Here is a 17,859-nt window from a genome sequence, read left to right as displayed (position 1 = left end):
TGTGTTTTGACATAACGTCCAGCAAACGTTCCCAAAAAAGCTCAGGAAAGTTACTTTAAAGTGAACATTTCCGATAGAATGCCGTTATGAAGTTTTAACCCTGCCAATGTCAGCTAGCCATATTAGCATTCCCACATGCCGTCCCGGCTGTGCGTTGGAATAGAAATGGGCTGGTTCAGTAAGCAGAGGGAGTGGAGGTCCCATTCGTCTTGTCCTGTTTAAATACACTGGTTAACTCCTGCCAACAGGGAAGCCATTCAGCAAAAGGCCAAGGGCATCTGTCATGTGTTCAGCACATTGATATTGTCCCCTTCCATCTCCCTCTCTCTTCCCCTCTTTCTCCCTATCATTCCCCCCTCTCTTTGTTTATCTCACCACCACTACTCCTCTCCGTCTGCCTCTCTCCCCTACTACCTCCCCTCCTCTTTTGATGAAGGGAGTGAATATGCAGGGAACTGACATGATTAGCAGCCTCATATCCCCATGATGGATGGCGCCTGCTCCATTATTAATATAGTAAAAGCACCAACTGCCAGGTAAGAGCAATGTCAGCATCCACAATATAACGCTGTGTGCCCACGGATAATGGTGAGCACTTATTTTGTATCTATGATATGCATGGACTTAGGCCGAGGAAGACGGAAAAGGAGGAGGAGGAGGAGGAGGAGGAGGAGGAGGAGGAGGAGGAGGAGGAGGAGGAGGAGGAGGAGGAGGAGGAGGAGGAGGAGGAGGAGGAGGCGGGGTACACAGCTGAAAACGAGGCTTTCAGTTTGGGTAATTCCCAGTGATGGCTGCATGGGTGGTACACAGCAAAACAAACAATTCAATACATATCTGCCTTTCTTTCAATGCACGAACTTGCTTCAAACAAGTGCAGTCCTAAAGATCAGATCAAATAAAAAGGAAGATTTATTTCAATGGAAAAGTAAAGTACCCATAACTTTGCTACATATAAATCAAGTCAGCTCATAGTGTCCGTAATAACATTTACAGTTGTATAGGTATACTTTATAGTTGATCTTTTATCTCTTATAGGATTATTCGGATAGATGGAGTATAATTTATAGTTTTAGTTCGACATGTGTAACCCTGCCACAGACATAAAAACTGTCATTTACAATTGTAGGCTCTTAAGTTTTATTATACACATGAAGAAGATATTACAGCCTCATATGTTGAGGATTTTACTACTCGGCGGGACTTTTTAAACGGCTAGACAAAAATTCCATTGAGGGTTTAGAGATTGTGCTGGGGTTATTTGGAACCTTTATCTTGGGTTTAACGACCCTGTTTTCCATCAATTATGCTTTAGTTTGAATGCTTTAAGTACTTTGCATTGCAGCCGTGTGTTATCGAGTATTAATAACCTTTGAAATGTCAAAATGGACCAATCAGAATCAAGTATTCGACTAAGCCGTGTCATTTCTATTGATAATGCTCATTTATTCAACTAATAACATTAAAAAAGTGTGCCCTGGTGTTTTGTAATGATGTTAACATGGTGCTTGGATAACTCAGTTCAGTAAAAAAAAACATTGCTAACAAAGATTGACTCACTTTTATTGTTAAATCTATTTGTTTGAACTGTTTTTGTGGCTTGGCTAGTCTGCAGAGCCACATAAAATATGCACTAAAATAACAGGATTTATCTGTTTAATATTTTACACTCCAGTCAGCCGTGTGGAAATCGGCTAAACAGGACAAAGAAGTCCCAGACCCTCTTTTTGTTGATTTATAGTCAGCTGACCGACCTCAACCCTTTGTCTGTCATGTGTTTTCAATCTGTCTAACTGTAAGCTTTTCATTCCTGAGTACAGCACAGGAAAATGGGGATAGATGGAGCACTAAAAGAGGGAAATGGTATTCGAGGAACTAGATATATAAGGGGCAGACGTGAGGAGCAAACGAAAAGTGAAAAAAGGGTGAATGAGAGGAAGGAGAAGGAAAGAGAGATGGAGTGAGTTGTGTCAAATGGATAAATGTCAGCGGGAGCTCCATCGTGTGTCTGAGCTCGGCTCCCCCTGTGTAAATCGCGTAGCCGGGGCCCTCGGCCAGCCTTCCCCTAGCACTGTAATGAGATTACAGACCTCTACAACACTGTGTGTGTGTGTGTGTGTGTGTGTGTGTGTGTGTGTGTATGTGTGTGTGTGTGTGTGTGTGTGTGTGTGTGTGTGTGTGTGTGTGTGTGTGTGTGTGTGTGTGTGTGTGTGTGTGTGTGTGTGTGTGTGTGTGTGTGTGTGTGTGTGTGTGTGTGTGTGTGTGTGTGTGTGTGTGTGTGTGTGTGTGTGACAGAGAGAATACTATTGAGCCTGCGTGGAAGTGAACAATTTTCTAAAGGCTTACACGGCGGCGAGTGAATAAGCGGCATTACTCACACCACCAAACAAGACGTATCGAGGAAGATTTGGCTACTTATCTATCATTCCTCTCACACACACACACACACACACACACTCGGGGGCATTTGTTTCCCCTCTTCTTTAACTTGCGCTGCGTAAAAGAAGTGCAGATGCTGATTTACTTTATAAATGTGTGAGTATGATAAGCTGTGCCATATTACAAGACATTTAATTTGACCTTTAACCTCTGTTTGGATGTTTCTTTTGTAACATAGTGCTAATATGGTATTACAAATATAAAATAAACACCCATAATCCTAATTAAAGGTACAAACAATATTTAATAATACACTCCACAGAAACACAGCAACTGCATATTATAGGAGATTAAAATATTGTTAAGTTTACTCATTATTTAAGCATTTAGCCCCTATACAGCGATATGTCATCTACAGTCTAAAGCATCTTATTTTAATAACTGTTTACACCATATAGCACCCTATTAACACAGTGTCCAGCTCCTGTTAGTGAGCACATGATGTTTACTCCACGGCTTCTCCTCTCAGACTAGCCTTTTAGACCTTCTCCCAAATCTAATATACCCATCCATAAATAGCTCACCTATCGAGCACATACTCGGCTTGAGTGACGTGCCAACGTAGCCAATCCTGCTCGCTAAATATGCCTAACCCCGCCTCTCCTCGCTCCACCGCCACTCAAACAACTCCTCCACCTCCCATTCGCCTTAAATGGACACGCAGGGGAGTTGATTGACAAACTAAACGACGCCCCTTCGTTTATCAAGCCCCTCCCCTTGCCCTGGCTCCCTATCAGTGTCTAGTTTGGCAACACGGATACGCATGGAGCCTCCATCACCCCCTGTCTCTTTTACGCACCGAGTCCGATGATGCGCGCAGGTACAGGGACCCTAACCGCCACGTTTCCAGCGACACTCACCGATGAATCTCCTCTTACATGGACTAATATGAAAGAAGTGGATGCAGAGGTCTGACACAGCCGAGAAAGGAGGCACGTTTCTTGTGGAGCATTCTGGTTTTCCATCCCCGAGCGTCAGCATGGATGTCTTAGCGAACTACAGTATCTTTCAGGAACTTCAGATCGTGCACGACACCGGCTACTTCTCCGCCATGCCTTCGCTGGAGGAGAACTGGCAGCAGGTACGTGTCAACTTTCGATCCTCTAGCCAGTCTGCACCACCTCCATCACGGGGCTCACTGACATGCGCTCGAGATGCAACTTTTCCACCTACAAGCAGCGTGCATGTGTGAGATGAAATGTCCCCATCACTCATATATGTGATCATTCTCCCAGAGATGGAAAAGTGGATAAGATGCGAGCGCACCCCGGCGCGTAATAAAGCTGTCAAATGCGATTTGGGAAGATGAAGACCCGAATCCCATAATAGGGACTGAATTGGTCGTGAATAATACATCTGCATCCCTAAGATTACTGAGTTGTAAACCCCCCCTTTGCATGGAGGGAGAAGTCCCCTCACTTATTCATTATAGATACCCTAACATGTCTGGCTTTGAAGCTTATTTAAATGCAGTGGTGGCCAAAACGTGTGAAGGCAGCGCAGGCAAAATAATAACTGTCACTGGCATGTACGCGTGCACTTTTAAAAAAAAAACCCATCTCACACTCACACTTCCTCCATCCAAGTTCAGAGGGGTGCATTTGGAGAGATAAGCACGCGGCCACATGGTGATAGATGCGTGGGGAGGCGCACCGGCACTTTGCAAGGCCATTATTGCCCTCAAACTCCCCACTTTTGTGTTAAAGTCAGTCCAAAATTCCATTGTGGGAAGTTTATTATCATACCTAACTGTGTATTCATACAATATAAGTCTTACAAATGTAATCATATAGGCTTTCTTTTTGCATTTTCTTGCGAAAAAATCGTAAAGATCTGCACTTTCTCAAAAGTCATCTACATTTGTCAGCTTTATCTTTAATCGTTTACAATATTAATGAATTACATGCTTAAATATGAGCACCTCCTTTCATTTATAACAATACATGTCCCATCTAAGTCATAATAATGGCCATGCATCATCAGTATGCCCACCTGCACTGCTGCTACTGCTGCTGGTGATGATGTTTTCCATGCTGCACTTGACTGACCGAGCAAAAGAAAAAAAATCATTGCATGGAAATTCGATGCCGGTATTGTTCATGCAATAGGAGCTGGAGCTTTTCCCCACTTCTCTGCTCCACGCGTATGAGGAAGGGAGGGAGGGGGGAGTGACAGGGGGGAGAAGGAGAGAGAGAAACCGGTGCGTGACCGCGGATCCATTCGTTGTGGCCAAGCAGCCTAATTGGCATCCTACTGTTAGGATCTTTTTATAACAAGTCTCCAACTCCCAGCTACACTGTCAGTGGATTCTGAATTGTGTGGGGCCATGTGTGCAGTCCTCTCCCTGTTTCTCACCCACAGCCTGCATATCAAAAAATCGATCCCTAATGCAAACGGAAGAGAGACAGCTGCGTGTGTAGGCAGGGGAAGCTGTGAGGACTGGAAATGTCTCTCCCTGGCCATTTCTGCAGTTTATGCTCCCCTCAGACAACGTCCATTTTGGAATTCGGCAAGTTTTGCAGTCATTATCTGTAGAAAATGTAATTTAATATTTGTAATCTAAGCATTCATCTACTCCTTTTTAGAAGCTGCTTTTCATCGTGTTTGGTCAAAAATGTCACTTTAACACGTGATATCGGAGATAAACTCTTCTCTTGAACATGGATTCAGTGTGGGATTGACTTTAAAATGTCACAGCTTGATAGCATCTATAATCCTGCATCACATTTCTCTCACCTTTAGCCACTAAATGTGCCGATTTTAAAGCATAAATATGTATTTTCATCATGATCCTGATTCAAAGTATAACACAATTAAAGAAAACAGGGGGGTAATGTATCTTTCCTAGAGTTTAAATAACAGTTTTTCTCCGATTTGCAGCCTTTGACTCAAACCCCTTGTGCCTCGATAGGAATAATTGGAGTAAATATCAAAGTTTTTGGGAAAACAACCCATATTTGGGCTAAGAAGATTGCACAGTGTCCTTGTGAGCATGAGGATTACGACTCGCCCCACACTGTGAAACCCCCTCTCCCCCGCGCAGCAGAGAGATGTTCTTGGCAGAGCGGTCCCTGCGTTCATTGTCGCCACACGAAGATGCCAGCGAGCCCTCCTGAATACATGAATTATGAGTTGTGGCTAGCCTTAAAAGCTCCACGCGACTGGAGCAATCCCCCTCTGTATTCCAGGCACAATTTAGAATTTGATGCTTTTATGGCGCCTGATGCTGAGATAGGAGGCCGTTGTAGTCAGACCCTAAATGGCTCCCTGAGATGTGATGGCCAGAATGATGACTGTGTCCCCTGTTGGTGTCTGTGAGGCATGATTCAGGCGCTTATAGGGGGATGGGGAGCAGAAAGAAACAAGGAAAGTGTTTTGAAGGTCTGCAGATGGTACATTTGGGGCTGCTATTTGTTCCATTATTGAACCAAATAGAGCCAAACTCAACTGTGCTGTCTCGCTTCCAAATCCCAGTACAGTCGGTTGCTCAGAGTTGGAACAAACAGAAGGGCTGAGCTGGATTTGGAACAAGCATAACTTTATATGTGGAACCAGAGAAAAGTGTTATGCATCTTCGTAGGGACAGAAATTGTTTATGTCGGCTTCCTTTAACGTCCTCTGTAACGTTCAGGTGCTGAAATATGAACGACAAAACATCTGGATTGAAATTCATGTCTTTGACATCTCATCCAAAGCACTTGACCCTGATGGATAGGACGTAACGGGACACTGCAAATGGCTGTCTGTCATTGACCCCAGGACACACTCCATACTCCTCCAACACATATATTATCCCTGAGGGGCTCGACACACACATGTAGACTGAGTGCGTGATGCCTACCCAAGCGAAAACTCTGTCTGTACGTCGCCGCACGGTGCATTATGGGCTTCCATACTGACTGAACGTGGCTTTTCTAAATGTGGAAGGAGCGGGACCTCCATATGCAAGCTCACATGCATCCACTCTGGCTCACAACACGCACCTTTCCCAGGCAGGCCGCTCCAGCCTCAGCGTCTGGGGGTGGCGAAAAAACGTAGAGGTGGAGGAAGTTGCAGAGCACGCACATTCTCCCCGCTGCAGGGTTTCGCATTTCACAGACCGGTGGGCTCGAAAACCCCCCTAGGAGCGCACTCGGGAAGACAGTCGGAGAAGAAGAAGAGAGGAGTCCTTAGGAAACGGGGGTGAAAGAAGTAGGGATGGGGGAAGAATTTACTAAAGAAGGCCCAGAGAGATGACCCATGTCCCGGGCTCTAGAGAGATCAGAAAGGAGATAGAATGTACATTGAAACATTAAATATCCATATGCATCCATACACTGCCGTGTGCACATCTGCGTACATGCACGCCGGCCCGTATGTGTCTCAGTGTGTTATGTAATCCTCAGTAGACCACAGCTGCTTTCTCACACACAGCAAGCATGCCGGGGAGCGCAGCCAAGCGGCCCCCTCCATCCTGTCTGCGTCTTCCTCCATCCATTCTCCCCCCCCCCCCCCCCTCTTATAGAATAAGCAGTGTATGGATTTTTGGAATCTCTGCAGGGCTGTTGTGTAAACTTCTGCATTTCTGTCCCCGTCACACTCCAGGTAACAATTATCCCTAAGTCCCTTTATTGCTTGGCAGAGCATTAGCTATAGGAATTAGCGAGTTCTGATTCATGTATTTCCTGTCCATGTAGGAAGTTAAAGTTAACCAACCAGCTAAAAAAAACGCACCCCAACCCCCCCCCCCCCTGTCTTCTCCGTGACCTTTTACTCGCTGCTGTTTGATGTAATTTTATGCAAATTCAAATTAAATCAATCCTGTAACGGGCACAGTTCAGTATTCTGCAGGGCAGGAGGAGGAAGGACAAACTGGGATTTAATCAGATTTGTCTCAAAAGAGCTCCTGGTGGTGTCTTCAGTCTGTGCCTCTGGCTTTATTAAAAATGTCAACTGGAAGTATGAGATTCCCGAAATCAAGTTTGGACGCTCTCCAAAGAAGAAACGTAGTTAATTCCCTTTTAGTTTAACTGACATGTGGTTTAGTTTGTGTTATTCACATGAGGCCTGTATTCATTTACAGACATCCCTCCCAGCATTCCATCCAACCTCATGACGCTCAATATGAAATTGATTTCTCACAGCGTTGTTTTGCTCGCATCGCTGTCAGAAGATCTCGAGGATGGACACCGCGTACAGTACAATCTATTTGACATGGCTGGGATATGAAAGGGTACCTTTGTAGCATCTCTGCTGGACGCCTGTGAGTGTTCCCAGGCACAAGGTTATTACTTTATGCATCGATTCCGAGAGAAGATAAGTCGGCCCGTTGGAATAGAGGCTGTAATAAAAGCAGCTATGAGTTCATCTAATTGGTATAAACAAATAAATGAGCTAGAACGGCAAAAAAGCAATTTGGCTCCTGAGCAGCAGCCGTTATGCTAACAAGACAGGGCTGGCTGTTTTCTAGGAAGTGTAGACGCTCAGTATAAGCTTCACAACATCCTCTTATCCGTGCTAAATGCATGAGCCCGTCCACACAGCGGCGTGCGTTGAAGCTTCCAACGCTTCTGCCCATTCACTTTGAATGGGATGACGTCACTTTTAGCCGAACTGCATTTTGGGAAGCGACGTGGAGCGTTGCTCGCTTCAAAAGTTGAGCAATGTTGAACTTTTGGCGCCTCGACAGAAGCGTCAGCCAATGAAATCCCGTTTATGCAAATCTGCCAGTACAAGCGCTAGCCAATCAAACGGCGTGTATGCTGGGAGAGACTACGCAGGTCATTTCCTCATATTTAAAAAAATGGAGGGAAAATTCATTATAGCGGTAGTGAATCACCCGGTGCTGTATGATCAGTCTCTGTTCATCTACCGGGATACAAACCGGAGGAGCGAGGCATGGAGGGAGGAGGCAGAGACAGTGGGTGAATCTGGTAGGTTTTCGCCTGATTTTATATCCAGTTTACTTCGTTTTAACATTGCTATTGCTTTGTATGTCGGGGGCGGGAGATTCATGTGATTGGTTGTTGGTCGCGTTGCTTGCAAAAAATCCCCAAGTTTCAGACACGCCCACCTCCAAGCGTCAACGCACGCTGCTGTGTGGACGGGCCGTTAGAATTCTTCTGCAGGATTCTCCGTGCATCGCCTCACACAGGTTTGTTGTGTAATGGGATGTGCGAGCGACCCCCTGACCCAGTAACATCCATCCTGCAATAAAGCGCTTACTGAACTCTGCCACCTCTGTCTCATCACTCAGGCGTCTGAGAGGCCATTGCCATTGACGGGTGCCTTCCATTGCTTTATGGGCGTTGATGAAAAGGTTGGAAGCGCTGATGAAAGAGAGGACGCGTTCATTTGTCTGATGCTCACGGTGACTGGCATCAGAGGGAGAGGAGGTGGTGTAGATGGAGGAAAGGGAAGAAGAAGAAAAAGGCAGTGGTGTTGAACAAGCACATCTTTATGTATGGCTTCCGTCTGCAAAACGCTCTGCCACCCCAGGTTTGATTAACAGTGAGAAGAGGAGCCAGTCATTTTTTTCGCCTCACACCAGCACACATGGCTTGGCAGTGACTTTCACATCATTTGAGGCGAAATCGGGAAGCCGTTACAGCACCTTACAGTGATCCGACATGCTTCGCTGCTGCCATCCGGCTTGCCATCCACAGGCAGAGAAGAGAAAGGAAGAGAAGTCTCAGGCGCTCGTTGTATGCTCTGAAACCACCAGCAACTCTTTCTCTCTTCTTTTTTTCTTTATCTCATGACTCTCTCTGCTCTGTGTCTCTTCCTTAAATGCTGAGAAGTCACAGCTGCCGTGTTTGATTTGCCCTGCTCTAACCCCTATTTAAAGTCTTCTTCTTCTTCCGCAAAAAAGTTGGAGAGTTATGCAATCCAAATTTGGCACAATGCTGAATTTTGAATTCAAACGGAGCGTGTCATAAATAAACGGCACCAAGGCATCAATTCATGAAAACTATTCGAAGAAGAGCCATACTGATATCAGCTCTGCATGATACTCATTGTCAGAATATGCTATGTATGCTGAGACTGTGGCAAACTTCTTTGACTTTTGATCAGGTAAAAAATAGTTTTAGAGAGGCCCTTTTGTGCCTTTTTGGGTTTCCATTTCCTGTAGGTTTTCAACTATAAACGTTGGTGATTTACAAAGTGCCAATTCAGAATCTCAATATTTCTTTATTGGCTGTTTTAAAGAGCATCGGCCACTTCATGTCCATTTAGCCGGTGGCACGATTGACATAGCTTGTTGTAATGCCTGTAATGATATGTATTTCAAATAAATTAATACCCATGAATCACTACAAGTATGTAAAGGCTTCAGATGATAGCTGGTTGCCGTGGTTACCTCCTATCTTCCAACTTGGACTGCAGTGTGTTTAATCTTCCATACTGCTCACATATTTGGAAACCATTGGCTTTGAGACTTTCAAACCATGTCCGGGCATTTTATTGCCATGGCTGGCTGTGACATACCAAGCGGCACATCTCACTGCCTACCTGTTGCTAGGCAGCCTTGGCAAAGAGGAAGACCAGCTTTGGCCTATTTGTTTGTTTAGCTGTCATTCTGGGAGGCTAATCCCACCCCGAGGGACTCATATCCATCCAGAAACTAGAGATCCAGCCATGTGGACCATCCCTCTCCAAAGATTGAGCAAGGGAAAGGGGGGATAAAGAGATGGAAGGTGGGGAGAGAGACAAGGGCAATTTGCCCTGAGTAAACACCACTGCTTGTTGTTGTCATCCGAAGCCAATCATCAATCACGGCCCTAAGCTCTTGGTGGTGACAGCCGCAAGGACGCGACACGCTCTGAAACCGCTCGGATAGTTTATAAAGCAAGACAGTCATTGGTCAAGATCACAGCTGCCCAATGCAGGCCTTGGTCCTTTAGGAACGTGTGCTATTGTAAAGGTATTTTAGGAGAATGTTATCTTTGCTTGGAGTTCCATTCAGGGCGTCTACAACAATATCAGTTGGCCTAGAGACAGGGGTATGAGTTCAAGCTGTATTATGTAAGCTACACCAAGTTTGTGTGTTTTAATAAGTCACATGGGCACGTGCTTTGCATGCCAGACGCAACACTCAGCTGCAGTTGTCCAACATGCAAAGCAAGTGGTGTTTTTCCACCTGGTATTGCTCTCTGCTACAAAGCACTCCGCCTGGATGGCAGATGTGTCAGGGCCTTTTCCCCCTTTCAATGTCGCCTTCCTTCCTATCTGTTCTCCAAAAATGACTTCATTACCCTTTCCTACCCTAACCCTAATCCATTCCCTCTTTGAGTTTCTGTCTACTTCTTTTTGTAAGCCTCTGTGCCTGCAAAAGCCACTGCCAAAGGAGTTGTGTTTTCGGGTGATGTGATATTTCAAAAACCACGTGGAGTAGGAAGGACATTTGGTAGAAGTGTCCAGTTGGGCTGAATGATGAATTGATAGATAAAGAGTTGGGTGGTCAAATGTCAAAGGTCTAGGTCACTGTGACCTTACGTCCGGTCCCATTTTCTCGAACACATCCTAGGAATCTCTTTAGTGTTATTCTTCAAATTTGGCTAAACGTGAACTTTGACTTGACTGGTTAGCAGAAGGGGTAATTGAGGTTTTATGTATACAAAAGCAAGCTTTTAACTTGATATCAAAGTACATTTATTAGAAATCAGGGGTGAGGACATTGAAGGGCAGTTGAATGCGGGTGAAGGGTGTGTTCCATTGTCAGCAGCGGCTGCTACATTTACTGGAAGATCAAACTAGGCCCCATATTACCCTAAAGACACTGGTATCTCCGGCCAACTGGGCACGTCATGTAGCTTCAGTCATTCCAACCTCCTGCGGGGCTGAGTTGTCTGAATAAGATACGGCTTGTATCCTCAAAACCAGGGGGATTCAGCTTGAATTGGTATTAGCCTATATGTCAAAGCCTGAAAGCGCAATTTTTCACTAAGAAAAATATTATTTTGACGTGCAGCCTTGCTAAAAACAAAAGGGCGATATAAGTGTCAAAGTAGACATAGAAGGAGAGAGGGTTGGATGATTTTGCACCCTGCTTAACTCTCGGAACAACCTGGGAAGTGCCCTTCTGTGATTTAATGAGACCTGTGGGAAGAGCCATTCATCAGCGTGACAGCCTACCTCTGTTTCCCATTGTTCTGTTCTGGTATGTGAGGGGAGCAGTGTGTGTTTTAGCCTTAATGATGGGCTGGCAACCCTTGGATTAGATGAATCTCCCGGTGCTAATTAAGATTTGGGCTGCCAAAAGACATTGGCGTTCATGCCTTCCTCCCTCCATCGCTCTCCTTGTATGGCCAGCATGTGAGTGTGTGTGTGAGAAGTTTACAGTGTTGGTGTTCTTTCTGGGCTTAAGTGGGTTTGGTGTAATTTTGTGGGCTAACATAATTGCAGGCCCTAGGCACAAACATCTGGCCATTTCAAGGAATTCACGATGCAAAAATAGTTTGTTTTGGTTCTTGAAAGGCTTTTTTTCTGAAGGTAAACATTGGTCAATTGGGCATAAATTGTTCTAAGCAAGTGTTTAACCTTTATCCAGGAAATAGCTCATACACACTTGACAGTAAAGTACATGTGCTTATTTCCTTATAAATCTGTCTTACCAAACTTGAGTCTTGGAAGATGTGGATTTGTATTGGAAAGGTATTACTTAAATAGACACTTGTATTGTGTCTATCATTTCTATTTGTGCATCTTTGCGCTCATTCTTGGCCGAATGTGTGTAAATTCCCTTATTTATTGCTAAATCAATCAAAATCATAGCATCCATTTGGGGATATGTGCTACAAATACCAGTTTACGACTTAAAACATGTAAGAACCCCTGCTGTAGATGTTTTCCCCCATCTTTTAACTAAACTGATGGTGTCACATACATGTTTCACTACCCAATTCCCCCTTGTGTATTTTCCGAGAATTTGATAACTTATGCTAACAAGAACGAAGGCATCCCAGACCCTCCCTTCCCTTTAATCACCCCCTCCTCTCTTCTCTGAGAGTATTTGTGTGGCTAGACAGCACATCCTCCTGCTCTCCAGTTTATTACTATGTGTTATCCCGTCTTTTGCCCCAGATATTATTTCATTGTAAAATGCGACCAATTAGTAAAGCCAGTCGCCGGTGGCTGTGGTCTGGCTCCGTCTTTCGTTCCGGCGGGGAAAGTTATTTGGGTCGGCTGCTATTTTCAGCCTGTGATGTTGCCAGGAATACTTCAGGGAGCAGCCACTGTTTTATAAGAGAGCACATCAATAATTTTCATTGGTGTGTGTAAGCAAAGGAAGAGACTGAGAGAGCCTCACAGACGGAGTTCATTGGGTTTATGTGTTTGTACCTGCATCAGAAAGTAAAGTGGCTGTTGTCTCTTGAACAATGTGTGTGTTCACGCTGGACATGTTTCATTGTAACTGTCACGACCGCCCGTTCATTTGAAATTAATTTGCCAGCCGTTGAACTTTAACTCGGAGTCTTAACACGGCTTTTATTCGGGGCTTTAAATTTGAATGTTGGATTTGTGAGCCACACAAACACACACACACACACACACACACACACACACACACACACACACATACACACACACACACACACACACACACACACACACACACACACACACACACACACACACACACACACACACAGCTAAAGGCCAAAGTCAATGAGTTCCTAACACCATTCTCAGTGCGTCTAACTGCTCTCTCCCCTCTCCGCTGGGTAGACGTACATTGCCAGGATGAAATTGAGGTGAAGAGTCCTCGCACTGCGCTGATGCTCCCCGCTCAGAAGGGTGAACAGGTTCATCTCCAACTCTCTCTCTCTCTCCTCAATCACTTGGCGGAGAGCCCACAGCAGCGGCGAGGAGACGTCTTTCAATATTTGAAGCGGCTCGGGCTAATCTTGGTCGCTCAGGTTTGTTTTGAAAGTGCTGCCGTGGAAATAAAGACGCAACGACAGTTCCCCCACCTCTTGTTTGTTGTGCACATAGACGTTCTTGCGTAACCGCCCAGACAATTCCGAGCTAATCCAACGTGGCCTTGCGAGGATGTGTCACTGACCTGCTTTTTGCTGCTTGTTCCCGCACAAACAGCCGTAACTAACCCTGTGGTTTGTTGTTGGAATAAATAGCCTGAAACTGTGGCCATGACAAACACCTGCATGGCAAAAGCAGGGGTGGCTTGCCTTTTAGTTGTACAGAAGCTTGTAAGAATGAACCATTTGGGCTCTTATCAGTGCAAACACGGCGCCACAGTCGCACTTAACGGTTTGCGGACGTGATCGGGGTGTCGAGCGGCCCTCTCCGACTGCCACTGTATGAGGAGGAATCGGAGTTTTTCCGCTTCACTGTCCCCTTTATCTCCCCCTCTCCCCTCTGTTATTTTCGGCCCTCCTCCCCTCTCTCTTTCTCCTCTCGCCGCTCTTTTGTTTCTCCGTGCCATTTCCAGCCAAGGCCCCCATTCTCTCGCCCCGTCATTGTGTGTGGTAATGAAGATTAGCCAGCCTGCCGCACACAATGGGGTCCCCACATCCGGAGCGCAGACTCCCCAAATCCTGCTGCAAGCTGCTAACGTCGGGTGTAAAACCACTGTTGTCGCCGAACACCACCCCCCCCCCATATATACACTGGTTCCTTCACACACGTATGCAAACATGTCCGATATGCACTCTAAACTCTGCCGTGTTGAAAGCAAATGGCTGAAATGTCTCCTGATTAGATTAGGGTGTTTTTGACAGCTGAGAGGGGGCGCTTGGCGACTCATTCACCGATAAACAGCAGCTCACCCAAATCCAGTTAAAGAGAGACAGAGTTCCCCTCCCCGGCGAGTGCAACACGGCTCCACTCGTTGGGATTATACCCCCAATCCTCCCCCCCCAATCCTCCATACCCCTGCTATTCTGCTCTCCGCTCTGATTTCATCCTCCTCCCCATCTTCTCCAGTCTCAAGATGCTTCTTCTCTTCTGTTCCCTTTCTATCCTATTTCACCCTCACCTCTCCGATCCCCGACTTAATACCAGAACAAAGACATTTTGCACACTTTGTCACAAGCTATTTAGATGGAACCGCAGAGGTCTTTATATGCCGTGCACTTGTTGTACCCTGAGCCTAAAACCTCTTCATAATGTCTGTATCTCGCTCAAGGTCGGCAGATCTTCAGTCTGTTTGCTTGTCAGGTCTCTTTCAGCCTGTCTGTGTGGAAGGATGGATTTTAATTCAGATGTGACAGTTGTTTAGTGTGGCACACAATAAAACTGAAGGAGAAAGAAGCAGCATGTCCACTCATTTGAGAAAATGGAATTAATCATTTGTGCATTTTAGTCCATCATTTTATGGTAAATTAATATATCTTCATCAGAAACCCAAGTGCTTTTAACTCTCATTCTCTTGTATTGGCTAGGGGATTGCAGAATATATCCGATTGTATGAAAGTCTATGAAAAAATTACCTTACATCCGAATCGATTTTTTACCTCAGTTAACATTTAACTGATGATTTGAATCGCCCAATAGCTAGTTTTTTGGGCTTCTTTAATGCAGCTAGTAATACATGTAATACACGAGGCTAGTTTTTTTGTTTACGGTCTAATGTACAGTACAACTGTCAATAAAGTTTGTTGTTTGTGTAACTCTTTATTGAAAGATTAAAACCCTTACTGTATTAGATTGTGCTTTCAATTCTTTAAAGGTAGGCTATTTGAAACATTTTGCTGGCCTTACTTGTTCAGCATTGTCACTTCTGATTCAAAAGAAACCAATATGGAAGCTGTGACCTGTCCTTATAATAAATCTGGTCAATGGAACATTTGTTTACATAACAACTGATCTCCAACACTTTCTTTACATTTTACAGAGGGTTCTCCATGCTGTATGTAGGTCCATGTTGCGGTATGGGAAGACAGGGGTGAGGTGGTGTCATGGATGATGCGGATGTGTGGTTTCTGTTGTGTCTGCTCGGAGAAAGCAATGGGAAATGTCTTTCTGCTCCATTAAGCAGAGGTCACAGGTTTTTGCGCTCTGAGTGCTCCATCACTGTTGCTTTCCTGCTAGATGAAAGGTGCTTTGAAGATCCCTCATCACGCACAAACACACATACACGTGTCGCGTCAATCGCCAGATACGGAGGGCTTAGTGCGGAGATGTCTTACCTCAGAAAGAGCAAAAGTGATATTGGTGAAAAAAACAGGTGCATGTCCGAGCGAGCAATACTCTGAAGACGGAACCTTAAATTAAAGTGTCAGGTTAAGTGTGTGAAATGAAATCTAGGCATTTAGAATTGAAAGTGTCTTTTAGCGCATCCATCCACACCAAAATTGACTGTGTGCAAAGGAGGTGTCTGGTTTACAACCATATGTGCATTATTCCCTCAAACTCTGTCAGCAAATTGTGATTTAACAACTGGCGGTGTCTGTTATCAGCCCGCAGCCCGCACTGTGTAAAAGCGCCTCAAGGTGCTGCGTTGCCAAGCTTTGACGAAGAGGCTGACGGCGGCCCTGATTATTACTGTGAGGCTAATGTCGCCTGATAAGACTGTGTGTGTAATTAAGCTGTTTCCGCACCGCGTTATCTGCAGCTAGGTGAGGCTCAGCTGCCTGGAGAGATGGAGCTGTTAGTCAGTGAGGAGGAGGAGGAGGAGGAGGAGGAGGAGGAGGAGGAGGAGGAGGAGGAGGAGGAGGAGGAGGAGGAGGAGGAGGAGGAGGAGGAGGAGGAGGAGGAGGAGGAGGAGGAGGAGGAGGAGGAGGAGGAGGAGGAGGAGGAGGAGGAGGAGGAGGAGGAGGAGGATTCCTGTCTCCTGTCTGTGGTGTTTCAATCTTCCACTATCTACAAAGTAAAAAATGTGCACCTGTAAGTGTGGAAGATGCCACTACTTTCACCCCCTTGGAACTTTCTACTCCTAATCTTTCGCATATAGAGACCTGTTTCTCCGTCCCTCACCTGTCCCGCTATCTCAGATGAATTAGCTCCCCTCTAGCTCTGTCTCTTTGTGTCTCCACTCCCTCTGTCTCTCCTTTGCTTCATTGTTCCGGAGCCCCGTTGGGGAATCAGGAGCTCTAAGTTCCCTCAAGCCAAACACCGCACCCCCTGCCGCTTTCTCCGTAGAGAATAAGGGTGAAGCAAGGGCGCCCTGCTATTCAGATCAGTGTCGGGGGAAAACTGAAGCGTTATCTCCCCACCCCGCCACCCCACCCTTCCCTTCCGCCTGGCCCCCCGAAGGCAGGTTCCCCGCGCAACTGGGATCCACCGGTGACGCCATGCTGCTCTCCAATGAGTCTGGGGTCGGAGCTCTTGGTGAGTTTGAGTAAAAAAAAACCTTAAGGGCAGCTTAGAAGAGAGGGGTGCTTTTTGAGATTTTGTGTGTATACGTGTGTGGGGGGAGTTGTGTAAGTATTGCTCAGTGAAGCTATAGATTACCGTCCCTGTCAGCTGCGACGGCCACCGCTGATGAGCTCCTGCGCGGTATCATTTGGTATCGATTAGGCACTGCGACGCAAACACACAAAGGCTGCTGGCGAGATGGCCACTGCCTTGGGCTACTGGTCATTTAGCTGTCACCTCAAAGTGATGGCTTGGCCTGGCTCACCAAATCAATGGGAGACATAGGCCCTATAACACCCCATGGCAGGATAAGACACATACATGTGCATAGACACACTCGCATGGTACACACATGCACACTCGGTGACAGAGAATTAAGTGCCTGCCCAAACTTTTCCTTCGATAAAAGTGCCAAGGGTGGTGCTGAATTACAAATAGTGATGGCCGTAAACATAGTCAGTATAGACAAAGAGTGAGTTATAAAAGTCAAATCAAAAGAAGGAGATAAAAGGAGATAAGACAATTTGGTGACCTGGTTCAATGAAGGTTAGATTTCCCATTGATCGTGTCATTCTTTAAAGCAGCCAGCATGAGACTGGATATGGCATCTTTTCCAATGCTTCCACATGCCAACTTTAGAAGCATATATGTGCATATGACATGCTGGTTTTTATATAGATAGAAGCATGCTGATAATGATGGTTATTTTAGAGAATATATGATTGGCATCATTGTGAAATTACTTATGTGCCATGTCACCAAACCCTAGGTACAGCCTTATGTTAAAGATAAAACTGTGATTCATTTCTCAGAAGGATTGTAATCAAAGCAGCGATATTGCATTCACACCCCGTGAATCAGACAAAGCCCTTCTCATTTTCTGTGACCAATGACATTGTGCGATTTAAATGAAATCATGCAGCGAGCAATAAACAGTTGAATGTGAAACAACAGAAGAAGAGAAGCGAAGCTGCGGAGAAGCCGCTGTTAATTCATCCGTGACGTGAATGTTACTTACTTTTCAAAATGAATAATCAAACCCCTGCTAGATATAGACATGGTCGAACCAAGCAATCAAAATGTCATATTGTTGCTGAAAACAAATCTTTTTGCAATTTGTACAAA

The 17,859-nt window shown here is 45.4% G+C and overlaps 1 protein-coding gene across 1 annotated transcript in view; it reads left to right on the top strand.

Moving 5' to 3' along the window:
- Window positions 1-3,192: 3,192 nt before the first annotated feature.
- LOC117539308 (Krueppel-like factor 7) overlaps window positions 3,193-17,859 on the top strand; it is a 34,705-nt gene continuing 20,038 nt past the window's right edge. Inside the window, exon 1 of the mRNA XM_034205423.1 lies at window positions 3,193-3,517. Within this exon, the coding sequence (XP_034061314.1) occupies window positions 3,338-3,517 (180 nt within the window). The 5' untranslated portion in view covers window positions 3,193-3,337. The remainder of the gene's footprint in view (window positions 3,518-17,859) is intronic.

Source organism: Gymnodraco acuticeps, unplaced genomic scaffold (genome assembly GCF_902827175.1).
Source record: "Gymnodraco acuticeps unplaced genomic scaffold, fGymAcu1.1, whole genome shotgun sequence".
NCBI lineage: Eukaryota > Metazoa > Chordata > Actinopteri > Perciformes > Bathydraconidae > Gymnodraco > Gymnodraco acuticeps.
The sequence above is the reverse complement of the archived record's forward strand: the minus strand, read 5'-3'. Positions and strand labels throughout refer to the sequence as shown.